A 25956-nucleotide genomic window follows, 5' to 3' on the forward strand; every position below is an offset into this window, starting at 1 on the left:
ATATTATGTTTGACATGATGCGAGATTCAGGGGAAAAATATTATGTTTGACATGATGCGAGATTCAGGGGGAAAATATTATGTTTGACATGATCCAAGATTCAGGGGAAAAATATTATGTTTGACATGATGCGAGATTCAGGGGAAAAATATTATGTTTGACATGATGCGAGTTTCAGGGGGAAAATCTTATGTTTGACATGATGCGAGATTAAGTGGGAAAATATTATGTTTGACATGATGCGAGATTCAGGGGAAAATATTATGTTTGACATGATGCGAGATTCAGGGGGAAACTATTATGTTTGACATGATGCGAGATTCAAGGGGAAATTATCATGTTTGACATGATGCAAGATTCAGGGGAAAAATATTATGTTTGACGTGATGCGAGATTCAAGGGAAAATTATCATGTTTGACATGATGCAAGATTCAGGGGAAAATTATCATGTTTGACATGATGCAAGATTCAGGGGAAAAATATTATGTTTGACATGATGCAAGATTCAGGGAAAAAATATTATGTTTGACATGATGCGAGATTCAGGGGAAAAATATCTTTTGACATGATGCAAGATTAAGGCAGGGGCGGATACAGGGGGGGCGGGGGGACATTCGCTCATTCCCCGACATACTCAGGGAGGGGCGTAGCCCCCCCCCCCTGAATTTGGAATTTTTTGTTACTTATTTTCAGAATAGCTTCTCAATAGCATGCTTAAGGGAAAGAAACCCTAGTGCAAAACAGGAAAATTATCTGTCTTAATAAACTATAATGTGTGAAAAGTTAAAAATCTAGTTTTTTAGTTTTTAGTCATTAATTTTGACTCTTTTTGAGTCTTTAAGTCAAAAAAATTGGATTCAGGGGACAAAACACATATAAAGAAATAATGTTCTCCTAAAGGGGGGAGGGGTCAATAATTGTTCAAGAACATAATTCCCATTGGAGAGATTTGCAAGATTTTAACGCAAGGCTAAATTAAAAGTTGGTTAAGGTGAAATCTATAAGGCGGCTTTATTTGGCTTTCGTAAATATTTAGGTTTAAACAAGATTTAATGTTGGTTGATGATGACTTATTAGGTCTTGTGTAGAATCATAAGTTAATAAAAAATCTCAAAAACTTAATTCCCGATAAAGTTGGCCGATCTTCCTGGTAAATCCTTGCTGATGGTAAATAAATATAGTTATTACACAGAATTTTCAATAGTACTGTTGAGGAATTGTTAATGTTCAAGAATCATTGAAGTAATTTTCGTGTTCACAATTATATTTTAAGTTCGAAAAGACGCTTACCAACCATTTGCTGAAGTTGTATGGTGTATATCTATTCTAGGAATATTTTGATATTTGCCGCCTGTAGAACAATTTGTTGAAAAGGATTTGATTAAAAATATATTTCTTTTTCAGATGCGATTAAAAATCGGAACCTACAATGTACACGGCTGGGTGGATAAGGATCATATTGAAAACCTAGACAGGGTGAGGGATTAAAAATTAAGAGTGTTTCAAAAAAAGTCCTGACTCAGTTCTCAGTAAAGGAGCACGAACTCTGATTTTCTAATCATATATTTGCACCCAATGTCGTAGTCCTTGGATATTTCAATTGTAAAGTCTGTTATAAAAGGTTTATACCATCAGTTCTCAAAGAGATAGGGATTAGATCAGAGGGGATGATAGTTCTCTACCTGTGTGCTCAGTTAGCTGTACTGTACACTTACAACTGTTCTAATATTGATATACTATGGGTTAGGCCAGAAACTCCTTATAATAAACAAATATGCAGTACGCTCTTGTTATTGTTGATGGCCTATACAATTTGTAAAGGATTAGCGTACATCAGCACTCTATACACTATAACCTCGTTGGATTAGATAGTGGTGAGTTAGTGGTAAAGACTCGATTTCTTTGGACATCGCTTTGGCACGTTTTAGTTATTGCTGAAGAGGTTTCACAAAAAATTATTTTCCTAAAAGTTTTTTTTTCTAAACTTTGAACTTCCAAGATTGAAAAAATGTCTTCTGTTAAAGTTTGCTTTGATTAAACTTAGCAATATTTTTTCCCAAAAAAACGATCTTAGGCACGATGATCATCTCCTGAAGATATTTCTTGAATATTCTTAACACTGTCTAAGTGACCATATCTGTCTCTACGTCTCTGTGGCATCATTTTTTTTCTTAATAATAACTATTTACCTCTTTCTCCTCAACTCAACCTAATGCCTAGCAAAGAAAATTTACGATGTATAAAGTTTTTTTTGTTAGGTGGGGTGTTCAGTCTAAAGGTGTCTTTAGGAAGAAAAAATCCTTAATTTAATTCAAATACAATTTCATTTCAGGTAAAAGAAGTGATTTTAAAACATGATCCAGATATTCTTTGTATGCAGGTAAACGTTAGATACTTCAGGTATAATCTTCTTCTATATATACATATACTTTGCTTCTCTGTCTGTCTGTCCGTTTACATCCAATAAAGGTCAAAACGGCTGAACCGATCGGGCCCAAATTTTGTTTGGGTCCTCACGTGGCCCCAGGAAAGAATTAAAAAATTAAGAATTAAAAAACTTTGAAAATCAAAAAAAAAATTCATGAAATCCGCGAACTTTTCTTTTGTTTTGTTCTACAGTAACATTTTCATAATTGAAATAGAACATGGGCACGAAGCGCCCTTAAAGCCTAGTTATATATACTTTGCCTGTCTGTTTGTCTGTCCGTGTGTATCTGTTTATCTGTTTATCTGTTTATCTGTTTATCTGTTTATCTGTTTATCTGTTTATCTATAAGGAGGTTGAATCCTACGGTGAAAAGAATAATCTGGCTGAGTTCTCTAATTCTACCAATTTTGTTCACGTGGTTTCGTGGGGAGGATGTGCAGTACTTGCTAAACAGGAATTTTTTACCGATTTATTTTACAAACTAGTCGAAATCTTTGCTCTTGATAGAAAATCACAGAAGCCGAAAAATTTGTTATTTGTCAGTATTTTTTTCGGCCTGTTTTCTTCCATTTTCCATTTTTGTTTCATTCTTAGTTTGTTGTGGAAGAAAAAATATACACCCCTCCACTAGACTTAATGTTATAATAATTAAATCAACCTAAAATATACACCCCTCCACTAGACTCAATGTTATAATAATTAAATCAACCTAAAATATACACCCCTCCACTATACTCAATGTTATAATAATTAAATCAACCAAAAATATACACCCCTCCACTAGACTCAATGTTATGATAATTAAATCAACCAAAAATATACACCCCTCCACTAGACTCAATTAAATCAATTAAATCAACCAAAAATATCAGAATTTAGTTCTGGAAGAGGTTGGGCAAAATGATGACTTGACACAAAAAGGTGAGAACAGTTAAAACAATGTGATGATGTTTAAGAATTGAATTTATTCTCCCCACCCCCTACTTTCCTGCCGCAGCGCTCGGCCAAGAAATGATCTTAATTTAAACCCTTGTCGGCTAGAATGGTACAAAAGGTAAAGAAGGGGGCCAGGAATTGTTTTATAAAACTACTTCAAATGACATTTTAGCTCCAAAGTGGCCAAGTTTTCAACCAAAACACTTTTTCTTGAAACACACTTTTTTTGTAAACCAATGAAATATTATATATCATCATATTTAATACCATGTTTCAATCTTGATTGGTTAGTTAACTTTTAGTTTAAAATTTGAGAAGCAGCGCGTCCCTTAAACTAAGATTGATTGATTGATAGATTGGTTGATTGATTGATTGATTGATTTATTGACGGTTTGATTGCTTGATTGATACCTGGTTTTCAGGAGGAAAATATCATTGTTTACTGAGCCCAGCACATGAATGTGGATATCATTATGACCGGCCTAGATATACAGCTGTTAAGGTCAGTTAATTTTAATTAAGGATTAAAATTCTCTTAAGTAAATAAAGAAAACTGAGGCCAAATTAAAAGAATTTGGAGTCGCTTCTCAAATAATATGAGGCGGGGTTCAAACATGGTTGGTTCCACATAACATTGTATTCAGTGTCTCGAGATTGAGCCGGCGGCGCTCAATTGGAAACGTTTTTTGGCGGTTCAGTGTCGCGGTTTAAATTTTGTAATTCATATCTTCCCCTGTACGAAAAACCCACACTTTACCGCTTTAAGAATTATTATTTTTAATTTGTGTTATTTTTGACAACTTTTTTTAGTAAAAAAATCATTTCCAAAGGAATTAAGTTATTGCGACTAACTCGCATTTTTTAACCCCTATATCTTTGCAACCTGATGATCTAAAACTTTGATATTTCAAACTTAGACTATTTGATCGAACATAATTAATAGTTTGAAATATCGAAGGTTTAGGAAAACGGGTTGCAAAGTTACAGGAATTAGATAATCAGAGTTTGTGGCAAAAACTCAATTATTATTTTAGGTTAAACGTTGTGCTGAGTCTGATGTCCTGTTCTACTTATCCTGTATCCATCTATCTCCGAAGTACTCTAACCTAAGGGTGGAGGAGGTTCAGAGAATATTTGCAGATCTTAATCCTGTCTTCACATCACAGTCCTCTCAGCTTTGGATCGGTAAACCCACACATCCGATTGTAAAAAATCATTTTTTTAGAATTTAGGAAATGATGTAAGACATTAGTAAAAAATCTAAAATTGGATGTCTTACTTAATAAGGGGGGGGGGGGTTATTTTTCAATTTTTCTTCTTCTTGATATGTTTACCCAAAAGTTTTTTTCTACCACTTACATGATTTTTTCTCCAATTAAAATATAAAATTTCTTCCTTGGAATTATCCTCCCTAAGGGCCGGGGCCGCAATTCAGCAATTCATTTATTTTACCATTAAAAAAATTCACCCTATTTTTCAATATCACAGGGAAAACTTATTTAATGGTAAACAAATTTTTAAGAGGAGGCAGGGGACTTTTTAAGAAACTCCTAAAAAAATCGATCTTTGTTTTATTCTTCCATCTTGTTTAGGAGATTTCAACACTTTAAACCCTAAAGATTATACCAAAGATGAATGGAGTAACATTGTCAAACAAAGAATAGAAAATGGCCGACAACCTCCCTGTCATAGAGTTATACAGGTTAATATAAAATGATCGGGCATTTAAACAAACAAACAGATAAACAGAGATTACTTCTTTATATATAGGGTTTGAACACAGAACAGAGATTACTTCTTTATATATAGGGTTTGAACACAGAACAGAGATTACTTCTTTATCTATAGGGTTTGAACACAGAACAGAGATTACTTCTTTATATATTGGGTTTGAACACAGAAATGAGATTACTTCTTTATATATAGGGTTTGAACACAGAACAGAGATTACTTCTTTATCTATAGGGTTTGAACACAGAACAGAGATTACTTCTTTATCTATAGGGTTTGAACACAGAACAGAGATTACTTCTTTATATATAGTGTTTGAACACAGGACAGAGATTACTTCTTTATCTATAGGGTTTGAACACAGTGAAGTATTCTGAAGATTTATTAATAAAGTATATAAATCAGATAAGAGATGTTAGCTCCCCTGGCTGGATGATGCTGCCGGAGTATGGATTCCCGCGTTCTCAGATCCACCCGACTCTACTCAGTACTACGGAGATCTTCATTAGGTTCACACCTTGAGAGGGATCCTGTAGCGTACTACCAGACGATCCTTGATGCAACTCCATTCTACCCAAACTGTAACTCCACCCTCCAACCAAGCTCACTCCATCTTCATTCCATCAATCCCATCTCTCTCCTCTCCCCCGCCTACTTCGAGGAGCCGTATTTCTCGATGTCGGAGATATCTGAGGAACCTACAGCCCGAGACTCTGGTGCTCTTGCCGGTACCCTGCATGCTGGTGATCCTCCTCTGTTTGATGTTCCTGTTGTACGACATACTGATGGAGGAGATCCACAACGGTCTGTCTCTGAGCACGGGGGATGTGAATCCCCGTGTCCGGACCTGGACGAGGATGAACCATCCGTAGAGACGGATGAGACTAGCCTCAGCTCCGAGGATGAGTATGAACGGTTCTCCCGTCCTCTTCAGAGCGTGGAGTCTGCATGTGACCTGAGGAGGTCCCTGGACCTGGAACTGTTGCTTCTGAGGAACACTATAGCTCAGAAGGATAGACTCCGAGCTGATCTACTCCAGCATGTAAAGAGTGTCCTAGATGCTCTAGATGATGACCTCTATCTCCTGTATCAAGCCCGGTATTATCTGGACGATCTTATCAAGGGATTCTCGGAATCCCATCCAAGGGATCAGACATCTTCTTCAGCCTAGTAATATTAATGTGATTAGTAAAGTATTTACTCATGTGCTTAATAATAATAAGGTTAATAAAACTCTACTTACGATTATTTAATTAGAACTTATTTACGTCAAGAAGACAAAGTAAGGATTATCTTTGATTGTTCAGATCACAACATGTGGCGCAGTCGTTTATTATCAGATACAATAAGTTTTGTATATATCTAGTTTACATTATTGAACTCTGATTCACCTACGCTCAAGTAGCAAATACCATAAGTAGAACCTTATTTAAAAGCACAAATAAAATTTGTCAAAATATTTTATACTCTTAACATTAAAAATGTTGGGGGATGAATACCAAAAAGAAGAACGTTTTAAATGTTATGGCATAAAAAGCATAAAAGCAGCCAAAAAATTCTATATTTGAAGATAATTAATTCAAACTTAGATAACCTTTTAAATATTATGGCATAAAAAGCATAAAGGACCAAGATTTCTATATTTGAAGATAATTAATTCAAACTTAGAAAACCTTTTAAATATTACAACGCACAAAGCATAAAAACAGCTAACGTAGCAAATATTTATAAAAAATTCCGAAATAACCAAGAAAATTGATATTGCAGAAATAATGAAAATTGCTGAAAAATTAATAAAAAAAAAAAACAGTTTAAACTTAACGTATTTAACCAATTCTGCTTGATCTAAGGCATTATAAAATGACTCATTCCAAAACCCCATGTGCTGAATTGCATTATGAGAATACAAATTTAAGGAATGCATGAAAAGCCAAATTAACGAACATTCTCATGAATTTCGTGGAATCAACCCCCCCCCCCTTTTATATATGCTAGAAAGCAAACACTCGTCTTGATTCTCACACATTCCAATGCATAAACGCTACACATGTCGCGGCATACAAACTTTTGCAACACAATAAACTCGGCGGGAGGGATATATTTTACCGCGTCAAAATTATCGACACAACGAAACGTTTGAAAATGAACCAGTCGAGAGCAAACCCTTCAATAAGACAGTTCAATCAAACAAGGATGTCATTTAGAGGTAATAAATAATTCATATTAACCCCCCCCCCCCCCCTTTATATAAACCTATACTCTACTTATATATACATATATATATACATACTACTAATACTTAGATTTATCAATTACCTAAAGAGTTACTAGGAAGAGAACACTAAAGAGTTACTAGAAAGAGAACAGCTCCGTTTCTTTTCTCTAAATTATCTTATGTTTCAGTTTTCCGAACCCAGACCATCAGCCTACAATAAAGAATAATTTATTCTTTTTATTTTAATTTTAACTTTCCTGAACTATTAATATAAATTAAATCAATCAATAGTTCTAAAACAAAACAAATTGACTAAATATCTGGTCAATAAGTGCAAACCTAACCTTAAAATTGAAGATAACTAATTCAATTAAAGAAGGGTAGACAATTTAATCTATTCTATATTTGAAGATAATTAATTCAAATTTAGAAAAATTAGCCTTAATTCGAAGATAATTAATTCGAAGAAAAGAGCGAGTGAACTTAATCTAATTTCGATTTCGAAGATAATTAATTCGAATTGAAAATATGACAGACCCCAATGAACACGGGGCAGCAGGAGGTGAGAACCCGGGGGGATTGCCCCCCCGGACCACCTCGAGGAATGTGGTTGTTACAACCCTAACCTCTACTAATACTCAGAGTAGGATAACCGCGAATACACGCCCTACTCAATCTGACGTTTTGACCACGCGCATTACCGAAGCGGTAGCACAACACTATGCAGCAGGGAATGGTCATCCCAATTATAGAGTTAGCGCAGGGGAGGACAGGCGTCCTATATTAGGGGCCACTACGCCCCCCCCTTCCCAACTTGGGTTTGACAGGGTTATAAACCCCGATCCAATTGATTTAGCTTCAAAAGAAGGGAAATATAGTATCCTGGATGAAGCTGCTAATGGCTCAACTTACTCTCCTAGCAATGAAGAAATTTGCTTCATGAAGAACCATTGGAATTACGACGGTAAAGAGAATTTTGAAGACTATATTTTAAAGATAGGAGGCTTTGCAAGAACACTAAAAGTTAGTGATATTTGTTTTAAGAACACTTTGTACCAATCTTTCCGAGCTCCATGCTCATACATGGTATCCGATATGGAACCCAGCCTTCAACCCTATCTTACAATGAGCAAGCGCGATTATGTTAAAGCAGTACATGAAAGGTTAGAACCTGCATCTGCAGCAGACTTGATATACACGCAGTACAAGGAAAGGTCTCAGAAAGCTTCTGAGATCTACGACTTGTATCTGCGTGACAAGTTCAACTTGTTTGTCCGATCATTCCCTGACGGAAAAACGCGCATATTCAAAGACTTTATAGAAGAAAGCATTAGAGGCTTGCAAAATGAATTGCTTAGGACTAAAATCCGCGATTTTATATCCATACAACATTTGAATGGAAACCGCATAGAAAGCTTCGACGCACTTCGAAGAATTGTGCAAATATCAGTGGAAAATATCCAAAGCAAAGCGATTGCAGGCGAATTAGACGCCTCCGACGTATCTGGAACTGACATCCGCATGATGTCTTACTCTTATGTAAATGGCAAAGAGAAATCGCGTTTCGAAGTAAACGCCATAAATGAAGATGGAAATGAAGAAGTTGATGAAATCAATGAATTCAGAAAATTCCAAAAATTCCAAAAATACAATAATTTCAAAAGAAATGGAAACAAAACTTTTACTCCGAGGCAGGCAACGGAAAAAGATATTTGTTATAATTGCGACAGCCCCGGACATTTCAGCAGAAATTGTCCTAGAAATATGTTACCTGGCAAAGTTAACAAGGTCGACGCAGTAGACCCAAAGATTGATGATCTATCAACGGACACCTCAGATGAGGAAGATGATCCTGAAATAGATTATATTAATCGGCGTAGTTATCAGGGCAAACCAAGGAATGGAAAATTCCAAAAACGCAGACCTCAGCGTCGCATCCATGAAATTGTTGAAGAACAAGGAAACCAAATTGCATCCTTGACTTCACAATTCTCCGAATTGATCGCAGTTATGAAAGATCAAAACGCAAGCAAAATAAACACATTTGTGGAAATGGAAACAAATATTCCCAGGGAACTAGCCAGCCTGGATAACGAACCCGAGGATAATATTTATAATTTTTTATAAATGCTTCGGAATCTCCAAACAATCATGGAATTAAAAGTTGTCATTTACCACTAGGTTATGTACGCTCCATGATCCCCGGATCCACAAGCTTTATAAAAGCACTTGTGGACTCAGGGAATTTGTTTGGAGATATTATCAGTGGAAGACTTGCCAAAGCGCTTAAAATCCCTTTTAAACCATGCGCAAAGAAAGCAGGTACAGCAGTATCTGGACAAAATGTGCATGTACTAGGTCAAGCCGACCCATTTTCTCTAATTCTAGAAGGATTAAAGGATCCAGTTCTAATAAAACCAATCGTGATAGATAATTTATCTCACGACATAAATTTAGGAGAACATTTCTTGAGATGCAATAGCGCTAAGCTCGATTTCGAGGGCAAGAAAGTTACGCTTGAAATTAAGGGTGAAAAAGTAGAATTAGTAAACAAAAATGTTTCATTAATTAGAAATTCCACTGATAAGAGGTTTGAATCTGTAATGAGAAAAGATAAAGAGAAAAGAAACGAATTACAGAACCAGCATAAAGTAAAATATGTAGAAATTACAGATAGCGGATTTTCTGTACAAACTAAAAAGAAAGTAAAAATCCCAGCAAACTCTGTATATCATGTAAAAGTAAAAACTAAACTTAACTCAAACACTGGTTATTTTAAAAACAAAGAAACATCTGCATTCTTAAACAACAATAATTTGTTACCCATGCAAGGAATATTTAATATAAATAATAACGAATGTATCATCCCTATATTAAACATGGGGGATAAAATGCTTACCGTCCCGTCTCGTGTCCGATTAGGAAAAATATACCCCGGACACAGCAAGGAACAAATTAGAACAGAGATTAACTCTATAGATCACCGTCCTGAAAAAGAATTATCAGTTAAAGAAATAGAAGAGAGAAGAGAATTTTTAAGGAAACAACTCTCAGTTAAAGACATGGTTGTCAATAAAGAAGGACAAGAGAAGGTAATTGACATATTTATGCGTCATTTTGATGCAGTCTCAGTAGGTCCAGAAGACTTTGGTAAATCAGATGAATTACAATTTCACATAACACTTAAGCCTGGAACCCAGCCAGTTAGGGCAAAATGTAGACCTTTAAACCCCTTTCAAGAAAAAGACTTAGAGCAACAACTCAAAGAATGGCTATCAGCAGGAATTATTGAACCAAGCGTGTCCCAATGGGCTAGTGCCCTTGTCCCTTGTAAGAAGAAAAACTCTACCAAGCTACGATGGGCTTGTGACTACAGATTTTTAAATAAAGCCACACAAAAGGACGTTTTTCCGCTTCCTAATATAGAGTCGAATTTACATAAACTCTCTGGAGCAAATATTTTCTCTAGTTTAGATAGTGCAGGTGCATTTCATTCACTTGTTATAAGCCCCGAATCTAGAGATTATACAACCTTTATTAGCCCCTTTGGGACATACCGCTATAAGCGCATGGCCTTTGGCCTCTCTAATTCACCCTCTGTTTATTGTAGGCTAGTACAACAAGCTCTAAACCGATTACCCCCCGGATATGCGATAGCATATCTGGATGATATACTTGTGTTCAGTAATAATATTGAGGAACACATGGTCCATTTAGAAAGTGTGCTCCAAGTACACGCCATTGTAGGCATGAAAGTAAATTTAGCTAAATGTCATCTTTTTAGGGCCAAAGTTGATTATCTTGGCCACCAGGTGTCCAATCAAGGAGTAGAAATGGTTGACTCTTATGTTGAAAAAATCCGGAACTGGCCAACCCCTGAAACAGGAAAAGCATTAATTTCATTCTTAGGATTCTGTTCATATTACAGAGGATTTATTCCCGAATATGCAAAAACTGTGGCCTGTCTCAATAAATATAGAAATGAGAAGGAAATTAAGTTGACAGAAGAAGAGAAAGGAAAGATAGATGAATTAAAACAATTATTTTTAAAGAAACCTATTAGGGCATACCCCCAATATAATTCAGAAAACCCATTTATATTAGATACAGACTTTTCTGGTGTTGCAGCAGGGGGTAGATTAGTGCAAGTACAGGATAAGAATGAACGCCTAATTGCGTGTTTCTCCAAATCCCTTGATTCTGCACAAAGTAAATATCCTGCCCACAAAGGCGAATTATTGGCTGTCATATTAGGATTAAGAAAATTTGAACACATATTAAGGGCAAAGAAGTTCATAATCAGGACAGATTCTTCAGCTATTACGTTCATACAAGGTTTAAAAGAAGCCCGAGGAATCTGGGCAAGATGGTTAGTTTATCTTTCTAGCTTTGAGTTTGAGATTATACACAGGCCAGGCAAACAAAACTTGGCGGCCGACGCCCTGTCTAGGACAATTATAGCCAGTGACAGAGAAGATCAAGAACATGAAGATAATTATTTAGTATATCCTGAAATTGATGATGTATATACAATAAATCCAGAAATAAACTCACAAGAAAAGCTAATAAACAAACCAGATTTAAGTGAGATAGTAAGATATAGGACTAGAGAAGAATGGAAGTTAGAAACTTGTAAAGACTATCCCTTACAAAAGGTAGTAGATTATGTTAAAGAAGGAAAACCCCCTTCATGGGAAGAGAGAAAAAACCTTCCCCCAGGGACAAATGTATATTTAAAATATTTCCCATACCTTTATGTACAAGATGAGTTACTGTACATACGTAGACCAAAAGATAGCAAAGAATTAGAAGTATCCCGAGTATGTATACCCCGTGGACTCCAACAGGGTGCACTAGAACTTGCACATCTCGGGCACCGAGGTATTACTGAAACAAAAGAAAAATTATGTCAAAGGGCATTTTTTCCAAATATGATAGAACAGGTTAGATTATTGGTAAATAACTGCCCTTCATGTATTCAAAAGTTTAATACAACGCCAAATACTCAACATGTACAAGCTCATAAAGAATTATTAAGTTACCCAATGCAAAGAGTATATCTAGACACAGTGGGCCCTCTAACCCCCAGTAAATTTAAAGGAAAAATCTGTAAACATATACTCACAGTACAGGATGGGTTTACTAGATATTTAACTGGCATACCCATCCCAGACCTAGAGGCGAATACTATACTCACCGCCCTAGATGACGGTTTTTTATCTATACATGGAATGCCAGAAACCATACATACAGATCAAGGGAGCAGTCTAATGAGTAACTTATTCCAAAATTCATGTACTCAAATGGGAATAAAACTCACCCAAACCCCAACCTACTCACCCCAAGGGAATAGAGTTGAAAGATCACATCGTACTTTAGGGCAGTTACTCAGGGCAGATGACTCATCCACCCCCGGTTCTTGGACTGATAAGTTAATATCAGCTATATTTGAAATAAATATTGCTAGGAATAGAATCACCGGGGTGAGTCCCTACTTTGCCCTGTACGGTAGGAATGTACGAATTCCTTTAGATGTATATTTTCCCGAAGATAACGTAAGACAGATTAACCCATGGACTAATTATATAAAAGGTTTATCAATAAAAATGGAAAAAATACACTCTAGGATGGTTCAACAAGAGAGATTGAGTATTCCTATCTCTAACCAAGTTAAGGCACCAAGGAGTAGGAACCCCATAATTACAGGAGATATAGTCTATTATTTTTCACCCAAAGGGATATTAAATTTGTCTAAGAAATTAACCCTGAGATGGACTGGACCATACAGAGTATTACAAAAACCAACCGAGTCCATGTGTATCATTTACCCCATAGGCAACTGGGCTACAAACCCCAGAGAAATTACAACCTTGATCACAAAATTAAGAAAAATAAATCCCGAATTTTCTCCAGTGACACAAGAACAAGTAAATTTAAATCTTTTACCTGAAGAAGACTTAGAAGAAGAAGAAGTCTTATTCCCTGAACAGGTCGTTGAACCAATTAACCAAGAGGGAACAATAACACCTAGATATTCAGATATTAGTGAGGATAGTGACGATGATATAGTAATACCTTTCCCAGCAGGGAGGGGAAACGAAAACATGGCACCCCCCCCTGAAGATACAATAGATAGGGATGAAACGGAAACCCTTGTTAAAATGGAACCCCTGTCACCCCAACACACTGTAGAATTAACAGACGAGCGGAGAGATGAAAATGTAGAAATAAATACCCCTATTCAAAGAATAACTAGAACCAAGAAACCACCCCCCCCTCCCCGGAATATAAAAGAGAAACAACGTGAAGCTTTTATGGTGGCCCAAGAAAAGTTATCACAAACATTAAAGAGAAAGAAATAAAACCTAAGATATATGTAAAATCTCAATTATCTGTATTATATAATGTATGTAATTGTATTATATAGATAAAACATAGACTTATAATAATATGAGTCAAAACCCCCCCCCCCCTTTTTCTTTATCTATTTCCTCTAAAAAAACTTGAAAATAAAAGAAAATAAAAAAATAAGAAATAAGAATAAAATTTTATGAATTTTCTAAATATTGTGTTTTCTAGGATTACCTAGAGGCCGAGGCGGAGATAGAGGACGCCAAATGGGCCGAGGATCCAATTACGGGCCTTACTCCGGAAACCAAGGAACTAAGAGGCCCCATTCTCTAGAGAATGCAGTGGAGAAACGGACCCAAAGGGAGTTCAGCATAAGTCATCTGGTCCCCCAGGAGCTCCGAGCAGAATGAGAACGGGCTCCAGAACACAGGAACCCAGAGGATAAGAGAAGAAAGCTTGAAATCCAAACGGAAACCAACTTAACCATTGGTAATGTTAGAACCCAACTCGGGCCCATTGTTGAAGCGTTGGAGAGTGCAGTGCAGTTGTTAATAGCACCACTCAACTCCATGACGGTAGCAAATCTATCTGACCACTGGAAGGGAGTAGGATCCGGTCACAACCTGGTCAAAGCAGCAGGATTATTCAACATCGCTCTGGATATCTTGCAGTATTTCCGAAACTACGGAAACCCAGATAAAACCGCTGACTCTCTTCTGGGTATAATCACAGCTGAACTGGAGGTTGATGTAAAAGGTCCTCTGAATAATATCATGACCAGTGATTATTTGGAACTTTCAGACGAAGAGATCTTGAAGAATCTGAAGGATATCGAGAGAGTCCATATGGTGAGGCTCACCCATGCTTGCCAAGCACTTGAGAGCCTCGAGGCCATGGCGCCCGTTATGGCTACGGTCGTACGCGCTGGACTTCCTTCCACAGGACTGAATTCTGAAACAAAACAATTACAGGTACAGTTTCAAATAAAGAAATAAACAAAAATTGTATATTTTATATAACAATTACCAAAAAGTAGTAAAGAATATAGATACATTAAATAAAAAAACTTTAGACAAGAAATTATCTTTTAAAAAAAAAGAAAAAATAAATAAAAGAAAATATAAAGTTTCCTAACAAAATATTTATAAATTTTTTGTTTTAGTGTTTTGAGATCTTCCAAGAAGCAGCCAGCAAAAGCTGGAACACTATTTTTAAGAAAGCTCAACTAGTTTACTCAATGGGGAAAGTCAAGATAACCCCAACACAAAGGTTGAGTTTTGTTGGGAAGAGATTTGGAATACCAGCAGACGGATCCTGGAGATCAGTATTCCTGGTCGATCCGATCTTCCCCGCCACCCGAACGACAGGAAACTATCCTTCACCGTTGCTGTTGCGTTATCTATTACAGCAGCCTCTAACTTACGCTGAAGGACATAATCTGACCAATCCGATACTCCAGAAACAAGTTACAATGTTAACGGAACTAAAAGAGGATATCAAGAAAACTGAAACCTCTATAACCTCAACCATGAAAAACCTGATGGAGAAGCGGACAATAACGAACGAAGATAAATCGACAGTAGAAAGTAACGATAAAAGGAAGAAAGAAGGATCCATGATCAACACAATGGAACAAATGTCCAAGAAAATAGACAAACTCTCGGCAAATCTGTCGAAACCTCAAGAAATCAAGAAAGAAGCGAAAAAGAATACCGAACAGGAAAAAGAAAAGGAGAAAGAGGAAAAGATTAACTCTCAGAACACTCTAACCATCGTCAACAACGTTATTGGATTAAACAAGAAAATCAATGAAATTGTAGAAATTGTGAAAAGTCAAAAAGATGATACAGAAGATTTGAGGCATAACATGCTCGTCGGAAATAAAATCAAAACAGCCACAGCACAAGAAATGACGACAATCCATGAGAAGCTCAGAAACGTTGAAGAAGGTATAACTGACTATACACGAGACGAGCTCGACAAAGTGCAGAACACACTAGTCAACATCACAAGAGTCGTGGAAAAAGTACTCCAAGGGGTAGAGGATAACCGGAAAACCATCAAAGAACAGGCTGTGAAACAGGAAGAATTTAACCAAAACCTGATGAAAACAATCATGACACTTGTGAGGACAGTAAACCTCAATACAACCCAACCTGAATCCAATTGGGCCGAAGAAGTAGAGAATGCTACACCCCCACCAGTTTCTTATAATAAACCACCTCGAGGCATGGAATCATATGTTCCGGACGAAAACATGTTCATACCAAATTATGAACTGGAAAACGAGGCCGAACCACAGGAGTACGGATACGATCCAGAACACCCTCATTATGACGGAGAAACCCCGGCCGGAGAAGATCAAACTACTTACTAGAAGAGTAGTCAAATATATTTTTTTTATTTTGTATACAAAAAATTAATAAACCCAAATAAATAATTTTTTAAAAAAAAATATTGTGTTATTTCTTATCGATAGAGTTATAATCTAAAACGAATAAATTTTAAAGTATAACAAAGAAACAATATGGCGGAAATAAGAAAAATTTCGTAATTTCATAATGGTAGAATATATAAACATGGGCCGATTTAAATAATATCATGCTTTAAATGAATTTTTAACCAATAAAGATGTTAATATAACCTTAGTCATAAAGAATGTTATAAAGAATTTAATCAGTAAGCACTTTTTACCTATTTAATATCAGAATCCGAAACAATTATCTAGTATTTGGAGAATCTCGGCCGACAAATCTAACTAGACTGATTCCCGGATAGTGGTTGATATAGTATCCGACCTATCACAACACAAACAAGTGTCAGTGCAATGTCTAGGGATATTCAAAAGCAGAATTCTGACTAAATTAGGGCTGTCCAAAAATAAAAAGATATCCAGCCCGAAAATGAAATTTTATTTAAAATACACTTTGGCATTTACATTTAACTTGGCTATAATAAACGCACAGACAACAAAGAATGCTGCATTCCAATTTATGGCGTTTGATTGTAGGAAACCAATTAGCCTAAATTCATATAAAAAATCAGAGTGGTGTTCACCAAAAATAGAGAATAATGTAAACAAGATGGGGGATAGAAACGAGGAAACGATTATCCTGGTACAAAACTTAGATTTCCAGAAAATAAAGGCAACAAGATGTGAAAAACTTACATCTAAGTTTAGCCTTTACTGTGGTGCATACTCACATATGAAATTCCTGAGCCCTCCCACAATATTAGAACCAGAAGAAATGTCACCGGAAGAATGTTCTGATATGTACCGCCGCAGAGCTTTCATTTTTAAAGGGAAAACATATAGGATAGGAGTTAACCAACAAATACAGATACCTATGATTAGACATGGGCATTTATATGCAACAGAAAATAATGTCCAATGCGACGGTGCAAAATTTGTAATTGACGGTGAGGAACACTCTAATATGTTAGAATTACTAAGTGTACAAATTACCATGAGAGAAACCACTATTCAAATCTCTAAGAGCGGAATAATGGATACCCAAAATAATATCGAACTAGAGAAAAAATGCCTGGAGTCCTTAAGATGCAAAGTAGGGATGTCCACATATATACTTCTAGAAAAACCCAAAGAATGCCAACTAGTTCAAATTCGAACAATATTAGTTAACAGTACATGGCTGGTACATAACGGTCAATCCACAGAGTATATGATAAACGACCAACACAAAATTTTGATTAGAACTATAAACAAAGAAGAAGACAAGGAATGCGGAATAATGTTGTATTCCTCCAACTACCCCAGATTGAAACTAATCAAACCCATAGAGAACCAGCCAGAATTAATAGATAAATTAGTCCTACACCCGGAAGGAGTAGACATAGACTTGGAAATCAGAATATCAGAAGAATATATCAACTACCGGATTGAACACCTGTTACAATCGCAAAGTACAAAGATCCAACAACATCTATGTGCACTAGGGACAGAAAATATCATACACATGGAACGTAGCCCAATACACCCGGACGCCCTGATTAGAATCAGAGGCGACATTATCCAGGAACTAAAGTGTAAAGAGGTTTTAGTAACAGCTACCACAGGTTACCAAAGAAACCAAGAATGTCACCGAGACCACCTCCCTGTCTACCTGGGTGAAGAACCTGTATATATAGACACAGCTAGGCTAATTACCACAAATCCTATAATGGATCAAATAGATTGCGCAGAATTGTTTCCACCCGTTTTTCAATCAACAACAGGACAATTGGTCCAGGCCACTCCAAAAATACAGCTAGTACAGATTCAACTGTCTAAACCAGAGCAACTTGGTTATCACGTAGACTCACTAGATCACGTTGAAGAAACAGACAGTCTCCTGTATACCAGAAAGGAAATCAGAGCATATAATGAATTATTTCTAGCCCAAAGGAGTATGAGAGCCTTAAGTTATTCAATGACCTCACAATACTGTTCTTCTTCGGGAGCATGTGGATCATACAGACCAACTGGACCAGGAATATTCGACATAGACAATCTTACTCAGAATGCCTTGAAAATATTTAATTGGAAAGAACAAATAATGGCTGCCTTAACCACATATGAAAACTATGCAAGTATCATCGTACTTATATACCTAACGTGGAAACTGATACTTACCATAATAGGAACTATCAGAACTAGGAGGAAAGGCGTGACATGGAAGACCGCAATCAGGCTAAATACTCTCCTCTTGACGGAGTTCAGGAATCACCTAATACAGGACATTCCACTAAGACATCCTGAACATACTGTAAATACAGATGAACAAGATAGTACGGAACTAGTGCCTTCGGTAACTCTATAAAAATGACGAGACTGAATTAGATGTCTGATGGGGGATAATGAAGTATTCTGAAGATTTATTAATAAAGTATATAAATCAGATAAGAGATGTTAGCTCCCCTGGCTGGATGATGCTGCCGGAGTATGGATTCCCGCGTTCTCAGATCCACCCGACTCTACTCAGTACTACGGAGATCTTCATTAGGTTCACACCTTGAGAGGGATCCTGTAGCGTACTACCAGACGATCCTTGATGCAACTCCATTCTACCCAAACTGTAACTCCACCCTCCAACCAAGCTCACTCCATCTTCATTCCATCAATCCCATCTCTCTCCTCTCCCCCGCCTACTTCGAGGAGCCGTATTTCTCGATGTCGGAGATATCTGAGGAACCTACAGCCCGAGACTCTGGTGCTCTTGCCGGTACCCTGCATGCTGGTGATCCTCCTCTGTTTGATGTTCCTGTTGTACGACATACTGATGGAGGAGATCCACAACGGTCTGTCTCTGAGCACGGGGGATGTGAATCCCCGTGTCCGGACCTGGACGAGGATGAACCATCCGTAGAGACGGATGAGACTAGCCTCAGCTCCGAGGATGAGTATGAACGGTTCTCCCGTCCTCTTCAGAGCGTGGAGTCTGCATGTGACCTGAGGAGGTCCCTGGACCTGGAACTGTTGCTTCTGAGGAACACTATAGCTCAGAAGGATAGACTCTGAGCTGATCTACTCCAGCATGTAAAGAGTGTCCTAGATGCTCTAGATGATGACCTCTATCTCCTGTATCAAGCCCGGTATTATCTGGACGATCTTATCAAGGGATTCTCGGAATCCCATCCAAGGGATCAGACATCTTCTTCAGCCTAGTAATATTAATGTGATTAGTAAAGTATTTACTCATGTGCTTAATAATAATAAGGTTAATAAAACTCTACTTACGATTATTTAATTAGAACTTATTTACGTCAAGAAGACAAAGTAAGGATTATCTTTGATTGTTCAGATCACAACAACAGAACAGAGATTACTTCTTTATATATTGGGTTTGAACACAGAAATGAGATTACTTCTTTATAAATAGGGTTTGAACACAGAACAGAAATTACTTCTTTATATATAGGGTTTGAACACAGAACAGAGAATAGGATAGAGGGGAAATAAGATTATCCTTCGTAATGAATTTGTTCAGTCTCTTTATGCCTGAAATTAGAATTCAATATAAATGTTCACAAATCACATGCAGTACATCACACTAATACAGTATGATCCCTGGACATATCCGTTACAATTTCTTATTTTTATAAAGTTTGTGCTGAAATGAAGTAAAGTAAAGCTTATGCTGAAATGAACTCGGGAATGCATGACAAGTTGTCAAAGAATTGATTTAAAGAAATAAGAAAAGTTTTTCTATAAAAAGATGCTCCAGGGCCCAAAATGTTATATAGCACAAATGTGTTAAGTACACCAGCAGTATGGAAACAGTACAAAAAAATGGCGGTTTTACACTTTAATTATGACTTAATTTCTCTCTATACTTATCTATTCTCTGGGTTGAAGGGTTGGTTAGTGGTTAAATACTTCTTAATCTTTAGCTAGGGAAAAAGAGAAGAAAGGAAACACACAGTAAAACATTTCATCTAAAGGAATTAAACTTGTTTGATTTTTAAAATAAGAATAAACTTTATTGTATTTTCAAACTACTCAGAAGATGTTTTTGTGAAAACTGCAACTCACATGGGCAACATGGCGGCCCTCAGATTTTGTGTGTTTCTAGGATTTAGAAAGATTAAAGTTTACCGACTGCTGGACCAGCTTTGGTTCCCCGGAACCAAGAGGAACCAGTAAATTCGATACAAGGTACATTGAGGGAAAGTTTTGAGAGAACATTTAATTTAATACTAGCTAAAGTCCTGGCGTTGCCCGTGCAATTTTTTTTAATCGAATTTTGAGAGAAAAACTTTGATTTTGCAAGAAGAAAAAATTGTTTTTAAAGAAAAAAAATTAATATTTAGCCTATGTTTCCCCACGGGTACCCACGGGTTTCCTCAAAAAATTATTGATAATAGTGATAATAAAGTGCTTATCTTACAGTGTAATAAGTGCAATTTTGTGTTCTTTAATTTCTGTTTTTACTCTTTTTTATTTAATCTTGAAAAACATGTCAACTAATGGGAGCAAATGTTGTTTTCCTTGTTCTTTTTATACTTGTGACGTCATGTATAATTGGTCCATTTCTCTGTTGCCACCTATTGTACTTGATAATCTATTTGATAGATCTGGTTTTTATTGTGTCGAGAAAACGTTTGATTCCTTTTAGAATAAAATTTTAAAGTTAATATTTTAATTTTTTAAATCATTTTAAAGAAGAAAACCTAAAAAAAGTACTTTGATAGATGGGAGTCCTAATTATTCTCAAAGTTATATTAAATATAAAAAAGTTGGCAATCTCATCAAATACAACTAAAAATGTATGAAATTATTGAATAAATATTTCTCAAAATTAAGATTAACAATTTAAAAGTTTCAACCTTCATGATGGTTTATGAAAATATTGAAGAACCCTATTTTCAGGGTTGATTATGTATTCGGATCCGAGGAGTTCTTCAAGGGATGGAGACTAGAGAAATTTATACATTATCCGAGTAATGCTTCAGATCATCACTTTGTCCTGGCGGAATTCGCATCCTTGTCAGAAACTAAATAATTTAATATTATCCTTAAATTTTAAAACATTTAGCAAATATCAAAATTTACATATTTTATGCTTTTATCACTTTAAACAGGAAACAAGAAGGAAATAGAAATGGCGCTGCACTGGTCTGGCTTGAGAAAGCCAGTCTCACTGCTTTTTGATTTTTTTTTAATATTTCGCTGGCGCTGGATTTTCGAACATTTCTGGAAAATATGAAAATGTCGTCTGCATTATTAAAATCCTCGAAACTGGAATAAATGTTTTCAAAAGTAACTCTCAGATCATGAAAAATTAAAAATATTATTAAATATCAACTATATACGAATGCGTCGAAAAATGATCGATGACAATTGTTTGTAATTAAATTTATTTTTCTTACGACACGAGTTGAATGAGTTGAATGTTGCAACTTTCTGAATTTGTGGGGACGCTACGATCTTCGGTAGTAGTCGTTTTTGACAATTTTCTCCTTATAGACGCAACAGATAGAAGTAAGATCAGTAGCAGTCAAAAGCGCTTATTTTTCGCCGTAGATCTCGTCTGTTCAAGATTTAGGGGTTTTACGTTCACAAAGACCCTGAGGCAGAAGCACATAGGAATTCCGGGCAAGCAGCGCATGCTTTGTCTTTTTTGCGCGGAACTCCTTTGGGCTTTCGTCTTAGGGTTCAAAAACTCCCACTTTCTTGAAAAGACGACATCTAGTGTTTTATCTGTTATTGTTAGTTAAGCTATGGTAATATTGTTTAAATAATAATTCCAGTACTATCAGACATTGCCATGTTGCCATAAACACTATTCAGGGTTACCAATACCATCAAAGAATCATTATTATTTTAAGTTGAAACTGATTTTAAAATTTAAATATATTACTCTTGCATGACGCATCTGGATTTGTTAAAATCGTAATTTTGCACAAGATAGAAAAACCTACAATGCCTTCTATATTTTACTCACTGAAAAAGAAATGGTCTTGTTTGCTCAAGTTTATTTATCCCTTCCAGTGGATATTAAAAAATATATTTTTGAATTTATGCTCAAATTGTAGCAAATTTTAACTGACTAATTATGATATATGTTTTATGTTATATGTATATATCTAATTTATTGTGTAAAATATATTATTCTTTGATCTTTCAGATATCTTTTCAATTCTAGTAGCAAATAAATAAATACAGAATATAGATAGTTAACAAATACCAAAGAAAAGTTATTTCATAAGTGTACACATCTTTTGTACTGCAGTGTACTGTCTCTGGGCGGTAATGTAACACAAGACGGATGTCGAAGCCTGACATTAGATCCATCTTTCACATAAAAAAAAACAATGAAATATTCTGGTCATAGGAAACTATTATGTGAATTATCAAAATTATCAAAATTTAATGCTTTTAACCCTCTCGGATACTAAACGAACACTGGTGCTTCTATTCTTGTTTACAAATTCCGCCCAGAGAGAACTGGTTTCAATAAGTACGCAGAGTATACACGACCGCAATTAACTTTCCTTGACAAATACAGAATATAGATACATCAAAGTCCCCCTCTCGGCTTCTCTTCAATTGAATTATCAAACAAATCAATTATAAACGAAGTAATTAGTACAATGCACATTGAAGATGATGATGATAATCTCCTGCATTCATTATCAGACAAAGCTTTTAATAGTACCCTTGTGAATCAGACAAGGCTTTTAATAGTACCTTTGTGAATCAGACAAAGCCTTTAATAGTACCCTTGTGAATCAGACAAAGCTTTTAACAGTACCCTTGTGAATCAGACAAAGCTTTTAATAGTACCCTTGTTAATCAGACAAAGCTTTTAATAGTACAATTGTGATTCAGGCAAAGCTTTTAATAGTACCATTGTTAATCAGACAAAGCTTTTAATGGTACCATTGTGAATCAGACAAAGCTTTTAACAGTACCCTTGTTAATCCGACAAAGCTTTTAATAGTACCCTTGTGAATCAGACAAAGCCTTGAATAGTACCCTTGTGAATCAGACAAAGCTTTTAATAGTACCATTGTGAATCAGACAAAGCTTTTAATAGTACCCTTATGATTCAGACAAAGCTTTTAATAGTACCCTTGTTAATCAGACAAAGCTTTTAATAGTACCATTGTGAATCAGACAAAGCTTTTAAAAGCACCATTGTGAATCAGACAAAGCTTTTAATAGTACCCTTGTTAATCAGACAAAGCTTTTAATAGTACCATTGTGAATCAGACAAAGCTTTTAAAAGCACCATTGTGAATCAGACAAAGCTTTTAATAGTACCATTGTGAATCAGACAAAGCTTTTAATAGTACCCTTGTTAATCAGACAAAGCTTTTAATAGTAACATTGTGAATCAGACAAAGCTTTTAATAGTACCGTTGTGAATCAGAATTGCCACATTATTATTATTATTGATATTACGTTTACGGTTCCTTTGAATAACAAAAAAGTTGTGGTTTATAGAATTAGTAAAAATAAGAGCCTGTCCTAAAACCACAGAGTAAAAGACTGTCCTAAAACCCCAGAGTAAAAGACTGTCCTAAAAGACCAGAGTAAAAGACTGTCCTAAAACCCCAGAGTAAAAGTGTCCTAAAACCCCAGAGTAAAAGCCTGCCCTAAAACCCCAGAGTAAAAGATTGTCCTAAAACCCCAGAGAGTAAAAGATTGTCCTAAAACCCCAGATTAAAAGCCTGTCCTAAAACCCCACGAGTAAAAGACTGTCCTAAAGCGCCAGAGTAAAAGCCTACCCTAAAACCCCAGAGTAAAAGACTGTCCTAAAACCCCAGAGAGTAAAAGACTGTCCTAAAACCCCAGAGAGTAAAAGACTGTCCTAAAACTCCAGAGTAAAAGACTGACCTAAAACCCCAGAGTAAAAGACTGTCCTAAAACCCCAGAGCAAAGGACTGTCCTAAAACCCCAGAGTAAAGGGCTGTCCTAAAACCCCAGAGTAAAAGGCTGTCCTAAAACCTTAGTGTAAAAGATTGTCCTAAAACCCCAGAGTAAAAGCCTGTCCTAAAACCCCAGAGTAAAAGACTGTCCTAAACCCCTAGAGTAAAGGGCTGTCCTAAAACCTCAGAGTAAAAGACTGCCCTAAAACCCCAGAGTAAAAGACTGTCCCAAAACCCCAAAGTAAAAGATTGTCCTAAAACCCCAGAGTAAGAGACTGTCCTAAAACCCCGGAGAAAAAGACTGTCCTAAAACCCCAGAGTAAAAGACTGTCCTAAAACCCCAGATTAAAAGACTGACCTAAAACCACAGAGTAAAAGACTGTCCTAAAACCTCAGAATAAAAGACTGTCCTAAAACCTCAGAGTAAAAGACTGTCCTAAAACCCCAGAGCAAAATACTGTACTAAAACCCCAGAGTAAAAGGCTGTCCTAAAACCCCAGAGTAAAAGGCTGTCCTAAAACCTCAGAGTAAAAGACTGTATTAAAATCCCAGAGTAAAATACTGTACTAAAACCCCAGAGTAAAAGGCTGTCCTAAAACCCCAGAGTAAAAGCCTGTCCTAAAACCTCAGAATAAAAGACTGTCCTATAACCCCAAAGTAAAAGGCTGTCCTAAAACCCCAGAGTGGCTGCCCCAAAACCCCAGAGTAAAAGACTGTCCTAAAACCCCAGAGTAAAAGCCTGCCCTAAAACTCCAGAGTAAAAGACTGTCCTAAAACCCCAGAGTGAATGATTGTCCTTAAACCCCAGAGTAAAAGACTGTCCTAAAACCCCGGGGTAAAATACTCTACTAAAACCCCAGAGTAAAATAGTGTACTAAAACCCCATAGTCCCGACATCATGGTTATTTCTTTCTTCCTAATCTTAGAAACCCAAAATCCTTTGGACAGTCCCAGGATCTCTGGGTCTTGGGCAGAGTCTCAGAAGCCCGGGACTTTTGGGACTGTCCAGGAAACCCAGTGTTCCGACACCATGAGGGTCCCAAGACTTTCCCAGTTTTAAGTTTTCCGACATTTGCTGATACGGTGAAATACAGTGATAACAAAAAAACTGTAGAATAGGAAGACGACATTAGAGCATTACCGAAATTTGTTCTTTCAAAGCATATATAGTTTACTAGCAAGTTATTAAATCAATTATTACTTAAATGACTTACACCGCAGTTGCTGGGCCTCTTGTTCATTAAACCATTCAAAGTCATAACTTGGGTCTGAAAGTCGACTTCCTATTCCAGGGTGTTCTGTTTTCACTGTAGATCTGCAGATTATACAAATTCGGGTTTTCATGTTCATTGGACTTTTTAGAACTTGAGTTTAACAGTCGTCTTCATTTTCCACAGTTTTACAGATCTCACTCAAGGTTTTTTTCTTCAAATTAGGATATTTGTTTAAGTTTTTAAATCAAGGTCAGTATTCAATTTTGGATATTTGAATTAAGCTAGGTATGAAAATCTTCTTTTTTATTTCAAATGTTCAAATCCCAGAAAATTATGTACTTTCTGTACTTGTGAAGTGTGTGAAAATGGCATATCACATTTTAAAATACCAAGATCAAGATTTTCATTTATAATTATTTTAGCGGAATCATAATAATAATAAATATTACCTCATGGATAAAAGACTAAACAAAGTTTAATGTCTATTTTTGTTGGACACCCTCTGGTATTAAATTTGAGAAAGGGGGAGGGTAAAAGTAAGGGGGGGGAGGCTGAAATATTCTGGCGTGAAGGGACGCCAGCATATTTCTGCAATATATCAACATAAACGTTAGTGAAATAAACTGTTCACAATTTTTTTTTATTTTTAGAATAAAAATCAAAAAAATATAGTTTTCATTTCCAACCAAGATCTAAAAAATTAGAA

At 36.1% G+C, this 25956-nt stretch overlaps 2 protein-coding genes and 1 long non-coding RNA gene across 4 annotated transcripts; 2 read left to right on the top strand and 1 right to left on the bottom strand.

Moving 5' to 3' along the window:
* Positions 1-777: 777 nt before the first annotated feature.
* LOC111708320 (uncharacterized) lies at positions 778-21479 on the top strand. Of its 2 annotated transcripts, XM_023481655.1 has the most exons (9): positions 778-1477; positions 2334-2381; positions 2779-2883; positions 3302-3350; positions 3788-3867; positions 4400-4550; positions 4958-5067; positions 20235-20317; positions 21032-21479. In XM_023481655.1, exons 1-9 carry the CDS (start codon positions 1406-1408, stop codon positions 21162-21164), a joined length of 831 nt encoding a protein of 276 aa, XP_023337423.1. In that variant the 5' UTR covers positions 778-1405; the 3' UTR covers positions 21165-21479. The 2 variants fall into 2 exon arrangements, with proteins under 2 accessions (XP_023337423.1, XP_023337424.1); XM_023481656.1 differs by lacking the exons at positions 20235-20317; positions 21032-21479 and adding an exon at positions 5502-6344.
* LOC111708321 (uncharacterized) lies at positions 6178-13984 on the bottom strand. The gene is made up of 7 exons (XR_002766630.1): positions 13897-13984; positions 13258-13338; positions 12063-12198; positions 10211-11187; positions 9083-9163; positions 7413-7522; positions 6178-6263 (listed from the first exon to the last, which is right to left on the bottom strand). It is a non-coding gene; the product is annotated as an uncharacterized LOC111708321 (long non-coding RNA).
* LOC111708319 (uncharacterized) lies at positions 14205-19404 on the top strand. The gene is made up of 2 exons (XM_023481654.1): positions 14205-14633; positions 14825-19404. Exons 1-2 carry the CDS (start codon positions 14232-14234, stop codon positions 16037-16039), a joined length of 1617 nt encoding a protein of 538 aa, XP_023337422.1. The 5' UTR covers positions 14205-14231; the 3' UTR covers positions 16040-19404.
* Positions 21480-25956: the final 4477 nt, after the last annotated feature.

Source organism: Eurytemora carolleeae, unplaced genomic scaffold (assembly GCF_000591075.1).
Source record: "Eurytemora carolleeae unplaced genomic scaffold, Eaff_2.0 scaffold865, whole genome shotgun sequence".
Lineage (NCBI taxonomy): Eukaryota > Metazoa > Arthropoda > Copepoda > Calanoida > Temoridae > Eurytemora > Eurytemora carolleeae.